Source organism: Austrofundulus limnaeus, unplaced genomic scaffold, assembly GCF_001266775.1.
Source record: "Austrofundulus limnaeus strain Quisiro unplaced genomic scaffold, Austrofundulus_limnaeus-1.0 Scaffold72, whole genome shotgun sequence".
Lineage (NCBI taxonomy): Eukaryota > Metazoa > Chordata > Actinopteri > Cyprinodontiformes > Rivulidae > Austrofundulus > Austrofundulus limnaeus.
The window spans coordinates 2,075,625-2,084,167 of NW_013952474.1; the positions used below are offsets into that span (position 1 = coordinate 2,075,625).

At 40.6% G+C, this 8,543-nt stretch overlaps 2 protein-coding genes across 2 annotated transcripts in view; both read right to left on the reverse strand.

Moving 5' to 3' along the window:
• Window positions 1–1,104, reverse strand: LOC106519112 (uncharacterized; the record flags this gene model as incomplete). Its single annotated transcript, XM_014010647.1, is given in 1 exon segment — window positions 1–1,104. A coding segment is annotated over 1 exon segment (372 nt), but the record flags the coding sequence as incomplete, so codon positions are not given.
• Window positions 1,105–5,799: 4,695 nt separating this feature from the next.
• LOC106519113 (2-oxoglutarate receptor 1) overlaps window positions 5,800–8,543 on the reverse strand; it is a 13,224-nt gene continuing 10,480 nt past the window's right edge. The window contains exon 2 of the mRNA XM_014010648.1: window positions 5,800–6,880. Coding sequence (XP_013866102.1) covers window positions 5,883–6,872 — 990 coding nt within the window. The 5' untranslated portion in view covers window positions 6,873–6,880 and the 3' untranslated portion in view covers window positions 5,800–5,882. The remainder of the gene's footprint in view (window positions 6,881–8,543) is intronic.

Consider the following 8,543-nt stretch of genomic DNA (forward strand, 5'->3'; position numbering starts at 1 on the left):
GTCTCCTCCCTCTCGCTCTGCCTCGTGGCTTGCCAGGACCCCCACTGTGTAGCGAGGGTCATGGGTCAGCAGCCACCAGAAGGTCTTCCCCCTATACAGCCCGAACTGCACCTCCATTTGGCTGAGAACGCAGCGTCGGTCTGTGGGATCCCCTCCGAGGGCCCTGACCCGACCCCGAGCTGCGGCTTCCACCTTCTGGGGCGTCCCGATGCCCAGCTTCTCCCTGCTGCCTCCTTCCCTCGCTTGCTGGGCGGCAGCTGCAGCTTCGCTGGAGGCCTGAAGCCGCAGCTGGGTGGTCCCAGGCAAAAAATTGAAATGGGGCTTGTACATGTTCACTGAAAAATGCAATAAAGTCCAGAATGAAAATCTCATCTGTTATTATGGATTCATAACTGATGAATAGAACTCATTAATAAACAAAGAACATAACAACATTGCTGTGTATGTATCTTTAATCRGAATGCATTACATTTAACATACAGCTGTTTACATGAGGCTGTTTACAGCACAGTATCTGTGCTGTAAACACTTAATATGAGAAAATCAGTGCATAACTATTGATTTGTCACTTGACATCTCATTATGTATTTTTTGATTTTCACAAACAATGACCTGGGCGACATTATCACTTCACCATTGAAGGACTTTGTTAAGTTTTAGGGAGGTAACGTAATTAACGGACTAACTACGGTTAAACCACAGGTAAAACCACAAAAACAGAAGCAAGTTCTTGGTAATATGATCCGAATGGTTAATTTAATTAATAAAATAATTTGTGTCTAGTTTGATTGCTTTATAGCGCAACAGATTTCGATCAAAATAATGTTAAATGCTTCTAAACGGGTTCCCACCGTCCACTGATTTCATTTACCGTGTCACGTCAACTTTTTCCGTATTTTAATAAAAACTATTACAAAATTGAAACTAAAAAGATAGTAAATACGTTACCAGAGAAAACGGAGCTGTATTTTTCCTTCAGATTACGCAGATACGTCTGATGCTCTGAGCACGTTCACCGTTACGCATCTTACGTCAACTGAGAGTAAGTGAGACAGYCTAACTGAGACTAAATGAGACTTACTGAGACGGAAAACATGGGGTGCCCGGGGGGGTTCTGATGGAGACACTAATGCTCCTTTTCAACTCACGCCTCTACAGCATGGTTCAACTTGGCTCTCCATGGTTCCAAGACTTTTCCACTGGCAAGGGTTCATGGAATCATCCCCTTCTTCAGAGATTACTTCYTTTGAATGAATGAATGAATGAATGAATTTTATTTATGAGGATAATATGCAATTAAAACATAAACATAAAAACATTTGATGCATTGCACCAGATTTAGCCTACTGCTAGTTTACATCTGTAGTCCTCCTAATAATAAAAACAAAACAACATCCAACAATAATAAAAACAAGAAAACAAAATAACAGAAAAATGAAAACAATACAATATAAAACATTTTACAATCAACAATAAAAATATATAAACACCTAACCCCACTCGCCAAACACAATGAAAAGGTTATTTCACTAAACATTCAACAAAAACCTCGCAACTCCCCCAAACCAAAAGCAAACTCTAAAGTCAAGTACCCAGTGCGATTCAGTGATTGCAACATTGAGTAGATTTAAGATACTTTTTAAGATTATTTTTAAAACTAATAAAAGAACTACAGGTTTTTACATGATCAGGAGCAGCATTCCACTGAGCGATGGCGTTAACTGAAAAAGCTGCTTGACCTAAGGCTGAGCGCCGAGCAGGAACTTCACAGTTCTACCTGGATGTTCTGGTTAAGCGCAAAAAAACATCTGAACGATAATAAACCAATTTTTGCAAACAGATTGGTGCTAAACCATTTAAAATCTTATATACTGTTTCCATATTCTGTGGTTCTAAGTAGACCATGTGTAGGGGTCACCTCGAGTGAAGAAACAGGAGTTACTGCCTCAAAGCAGGTCTCGGACAGGCCTGAGAGAAGGCAGGAACACTGAACTCTATTTTAGGCCATGATGGGTCATTTCAACATGTGATGGAGGACTTCAGTTCTCTAATCAGATATTAAACAGAAACAATCTGTTCTGTTCATGATTCATTGGTTGTTTAACTAAGAATGTTTATGCATCTGTTAATCATAATAATGACATGTCACAAAGAAAGAAAGAATCACCTCTATTCTTTTATCGTGCCTAAAAAAGATTAATGAATAGTATAAAATCACAGAAAATCATCACCATGTTTTCATTGTGTTTTTATAAATCACGGTTTTATTTTACTGAAACATCAGTAATATAATTTTGAGTTTTTCTTAAGAAAATCTTACATTTATATGGACACCAAGTTCAGACTGATTATTTAAACAGAAATGTTAATTAATCATCATAAATGTTTCACAGTGATTCCTCTTACAGTCTATCAGAAAGAAGCTAAGAAGATATTATCATAATGTCTGTGAAACAGCTACAGAGCAATGACCTTGACTGGCGTCTGGCAACTCTCTTATCTTCTTTGATTTTCCTGACTCATGCAAAACGCCTCAGGGCGGATCTAAGTCGTCCCTCTTTCTTACTAACACGGACGTCTTGGAGAGACACAGGAGTTCCTTCCTGGATGCCGATACGGGAAGAGGGGCTGAACAGCCGGGCCGCAGGTTTGACTCAAGAGCCAATTCGAGTCGGCTTGTTGGCCAGGGCAGGAGCACGCTGCTTCTGTCCACCTAGAGACCCAGGTCTCTTTAAGTGTTTTCAAGTTGAAACACTGAAAACGTTGGTCATGCGTTGGTTGCGAGTCACTGGTTGTGTCACAAGAGCTACTCTTACAACAACCCAGTCCGCCACTTGCAATAACAACATGACCATGTCCTTTATTGTGTTGTGTATCTTTTCAGGGTCTTCTTCGTCTACTATGTTTAATGGTGTTAAATGGATTAATGGAGCATAAACCCCACCAGCTGGTAAAGCATCAATTTTGGAACTCTGGGACCACTCAATATAAAGATGAACCCACCCACGACTAGAGCTGTTACTGGACTGTAATGGAAAACCACCTGAACAGTTGTGATCAGAGTTCAGCCAAGTTGAACTGTGCTGTCGAGGCGCTAGTGGAAAAGGGGCTTAACAGTTTCTTGGGATCTACCACCACTGCCTTCTCTTGCTTGTTGGTCACAGTGTCCGGTTGGTCAACCATCACCTGTTTGGATCGGAAAGTCCCTCCGTTATCTCCACATTGATTCTGGGACCTCCGGTTCATGGTCAGCTCAAATGTTCCTGAACTACTCCAGCCTCTTGGTTAATGCGCTCCATGATGTATGCTGAGAGTTGGTGCAATGAAGTCCCACGAATTTGGTGCAGAAAGCTCAGAGGTTTGTAGAAATTAACAAAAAAAAAAAAAACATCAAGCAAAACAAGAATGGAGCCGTGGTGAAAGTTTAAGTTTTATAGAGTTGCTTTAAAAAGACATCAACGTGACCAGTTTATTAACTCACCCGGCTGTCGATTGGTGTTTCATTAATTAAGCTTATGTCTCTGTGCTGCAGCGTTTTAATAACCCGGGCCAGTTAAACTCATGCCTCACTGTAAAAGATGGATAATTAACTGTCCTCGGCTGAACTCCGGTTGGGGGAAATCTTGGAAACAAAGCAGCTTTTCTGAGCTTGGTTTGTTTTAAAACATCTTTAACAGTTTTTTTTTTCTGAAGCACAAAGCAGACAATTCATTAACACACCAGGAAATTGTCAATTTGTGAAAAAGAAGTCAAACGTATCTCCTGTTATCTCTTCTGTTGTTTCAATCTAAATGAGCTATTTTTACCTCGTTATCATGAGTAAACATGTTTCTATTTGAGATAATGAGGTGTTTATGGTGCCAACATGAATGTTTCCTGTTCCACGCTCAGTTTCATCATTAGTACCTCTCTCATGACACCTGGAGTTGATCTATGATCATGTGTTGATCAGTGATGATGGCCCTCAATGTGACATTTTTACACCTGGAATGAGTCGCCAACATCGCTTTCCAGAGTTCTAAAGAAACACTTTTGTTTGGTTATGAATTTGAAAAAGTTTTAGCTGTCAAAAGGCATAATGTTTCAAATTGAAAATAAAATAAAATAAAATAAACATTAATCTTGAGAAAACAATCTTTGTTATCTCAAAGTAATGAGATAAATAAGTTGAAGATTACTTGATGAAAATATGTCCTGATGCATCTCAGTAATCCAGGTAGAAAAATCAAAAAGAAAAAATGAGTAGGTCCTCTGGARGGGTTCTTCTTTAGTGAAACGTTTCTTCTCTCCTCCAAGAGACTTCTTCAGTCTGAGAGTTTCAGGTGAACTCAGCCTTATAAGCTCTGCCTCCACATGGTGGACAAACAGGTTAGTCACACAGGTTGAGCTAGCACAGACGAGCTACTTCGTCAGGTCAGGACTCTGCAGTTTACACTCATCTACAGGCCAGCGGTCACTCTTTCAGGGATGAAGATGTTCTCATCCTTGATAGAGAGGAACGTTGGTTTGAGAGAGGAGTAAAGGAAGCCATCTTTGTGAAGAAAAACCTTCCACCATTAAACAGAGGTGGAGGCCTTCATGTCCAGTTGTCCTCCTCCTACAACGCTCTTATTGCAAGTATGACTCAGCTCCCTGTGAGCAAAAGGTGTGAATCATGGCCCCAATGATCCCCAACAGAGTTAATCAAGCCTATTGTTAGGTGATGGTCCTCTTTTGCATGTGACTAACCTGTTTGTCCATGTGGAGGCAGTGCTTATAAGGCTGAGTTCACCTGAAACTCATCAGACTGAAGAAGTCTCTTGGAGGAGAGARGAAACGTTTCACTAAAGAAGAACCCATCCAGAGGACCTACTTATTTTTTCTTTTTGACTTGATGAAAATAAACTTCCAGACATGTCCTCTCTCAGTTTCTGTACACTAGAAGAGTGGAACCAGTTGACTTAACTTGGTTAAGTAAATCCAACACAACTGTTTTTTSAGTGTAGCTATGGGAACTTATTTCTTGATTTTTACTGAGCATCCTACATTGATGACATCATATTTATCTCCTAATTTGAGATAATTTCCTAATTTCGAATAAACCTGTTTTACTGCCTCTAAATAATTGTCACACAAGATGTTATCTCATAATTACGAATTAGGATCTCATTAGATAATGTCACAAGTTTACATCAGTACCTGACTGATGTGAAATAACAACAATTGAACTTAGCGTTGTTCAACTATGAGCTGCTAAGATATAATTTATTGAAAGACATTCATTATTATCATTCATTATTATGATGTACCAATATTTATGAGATTCTTAGTGGTAATTATAAGATTCAAGTTAAATAAGAACAGGCAGGTCATATTTTTGAGGTGATGCATTTTTTTCTCCTTCACAGAGCTGGAAACGGGCTAACATGCTAAGTACTTTTTTTATTTATCTTTATTTGTAAGTAAATTAAAGCAAGGGCACAAATCTTAAATTTTGCAGTTTTTTAATGGACTGTACATGTTTAGCACCTTTCTATCCAACCAGGACACTCAAAGCTCTTCACACTACAACCTGTCCTCATTTACCCATCCACACAGCACTCCACCAGATCTCCTACAAAGCTAACATGTACAATCATCTATGGAGACTAATCAGTGCAAATCACATTCATACACTGATGGGACACACATCAGAGGCATTAGGGGTGAAGTGTCTTGCCCAAGGACACAACAACTGAGACAGCTGGACAGGGGATCGAACCAGTGACCTTCCAGTTCCAGGACGACTCCCCTAACAGCCTCCCTGAGTTGTTTATTTTTACATCAGTAAATTATGTCCTGAATGAGACCTGATTAAAGAGAAGCTCTGATGTGTGTTGCCATGATATTTAAGCTGTTGTCAGTCATGCAGCAGGTGTGTCACTCCCTGACTTGGTCCTGGCAGATAAGCGCAGCAGTAGCCTGGCTTTGCTGACCCAGTTTTGACACTGGAACGTTCCCAGGAAGGCCCTGCGGAACCTGTCCCCTGAGAGCGTGTACAAAGCTAGATTAAAGAAGGTGTTGAGTCCTGCCAGAGGGCGGGAGATGATGTACGCCGCCTGCACCGTGTTCGCAGCACACGCCGTCATCATAGCGTTCTGAGCTTCCACCCACAGCACACGCAGGATGTGATACGGCAGGAAGCATAGGACAAAAACCACCAGGATGAGCACCGTCACGCACCGAGCTCGCATCCGGCAGGAGCTGCTGGGGTCGGGCCCTGTGGTCAGCTGCTTCACGATACCAACGTAACAAACCAGAACCAGGACCAGAGGCAGAACATAACCGAGCGCAGTGAGAACCCAGACGTACTCCCGCACGGCGCTGACTGGCCTGGTGCTGGCAAAGTCCAAGCAGTGCGTGTTGTTGTCCTCGTGGCGTAGGGAGATCAGGGCRAGCATGGGAGTGACCTCGGCAGCGGCCAGGATCCAGACCACCGAGCACGCCGTGACGCCCCAAACCCTCCGCTGCAGCTGGACTCCCCTCAACGGCCAGATCACCGCCATGTATCGAAAGACGGCCATACAGGACAGGAGTAGGACACTGCCATAAAGATGGAAATGGAAAGCGAAGCGCACAAAGCGGCACAGGAAGTCTCCGAGGATCCACGAGTCCCCGTTGGCGTAGTAGTGGACCAGGAAAGGCATGGTGAGGACGTAGAGGAGGTCACTGAGCGCCAGGTTGACCATGATGATGCTGCTGCTCTTCCAGGGGCGGAGCTTGGTCAGGTAAATACTGATGGAGATCATGTTTCCCAGCAGGCCCACGACACAGATGATGCTGTAGGAGACTGGGAGGTAGTACCGGTTCAAAAGCCCCTCCCAGCTGGTGCAGCCGGGATACATGCTGGCCATTGCAACACCTGTCAGAAACAAGTAAAGTTATTTTATCAAGGAGTTTAAACTTCTTACTTTTGCAAAAATAAACAAAGAGTCCCACAGATGAGGCTCAGGGGAAACAGAAATGGTGGAGAGTCTTGTTAAGTTTAARTTTAGAAAAACCAGAATCAAAATATGTCCAATTTTTTAGGAAGTCGTTGAATACTTTTGTACCTAACTCTGTTCTGTGGAAAGGTTATGAACAGTTAATATCTTATCTTGTGCTTAGCTTTTTGAATGACCTCAGCAAAATAAACTGAACTGACAAGCTAATGGCTGGTCTGAGCTAAGTGGACTGTTGTCTTAAAACATACTTTAGTTTGTGTGAACTCTAATTTCATAACTCTTTTGGTTTGGTTTATGTCAAATAATAATTTGAACATAAATCTATGTTTATCATCAAACAGCAGCAGCAGCTAGCTGTAGCACAGGCTACTCTGATACACTTAAATATTCTGCTGGAACAAATGTGTAATGCAAAAATGACAAGATTTAAAAGTCTAAATAAGAGCATTATGATTGTTTTTGATTTTTTTTTCCAAACGAAGGCTGTTAAAAAAATCAATCATAATTATTGTTTTTTAAATAAAACCCCACTTCAAAAGATCTGTCCTTTTAAAAAAGTTCAAAGAAACTAATAATTTATATTTTTAAATAGTGGGTTTTAGGCCCGGTCCACACAAGTCTGGAAACATTTTAAACTGATAATTTTATCTTCATCCATACGTTTGAACAAAAACACTGAAGCACCCAGAACTGACCACTAGGTGGCGACAGTGTCTACATGAATGATTTTTTAAAACAGAAAAAAATGGGGCTAAAAAATTCTCCCAAAATAATTAAAGATCATTTTTGTTTTAGATACAGTTTACAGTTTCCTTCAAGTTTTTAATTGTTTCCACACAAAATAAAGACAAGAACAAAATAAATGAAGAAAGATGAAGTAAAAAAAATTACAGTAAGTAAAAATGGAACTTTACGACTTATTTTCTATTGTTTAAAAAGACTTTTAGAGAAGGTATATTTTATAAACTACAGCTTAGTGGTCTAAATAAATAAAAACAAGATATTCTGAATGTAAGACTTCCAAACATTAATCCACAGACCCAACAGATACAGTATTTGTGTCTGTCATAAACAGATAAATACAGAAGTTAAAAAAATAACACGTTCACTGTATTTTTGATGACCTTAGAAGTTGACGACATATTCACATCTGTTTCCATTTGCTATTCATAAATTACACACATCCATCATACTCACACACACAGAAGAACACAAAGTTCCGATTGATGGTCGACAGCACCAACTTCAAAATTTATCTAATAATAAACAGAAAAAAGAAAGTTTGGCTTGTGTATGTCYTCAGCAGAAGGTTCTGGAGAGAGAAGAACCTGGTGAGCAGAACCAGGTGGGAAAAAAAATGATCAGACCACCTGAAACCAAGAAACTCTCCTGTTTCCTCGGCTTCAGCTGGGTTACTGTAAACCTCTGAGGATTAAACATCTGCAGACGGCTCAGTTACACAAATTGTGATGTCATGAAGAGAAAACCTGTTTTTATCGCCTACAGGTGAAGAGATGGGAGTTTATATAGGTATGTGTGTGTGTGTGTGTGTGTGTGTGTGTGTGTGTGTGTGTGTGTGTG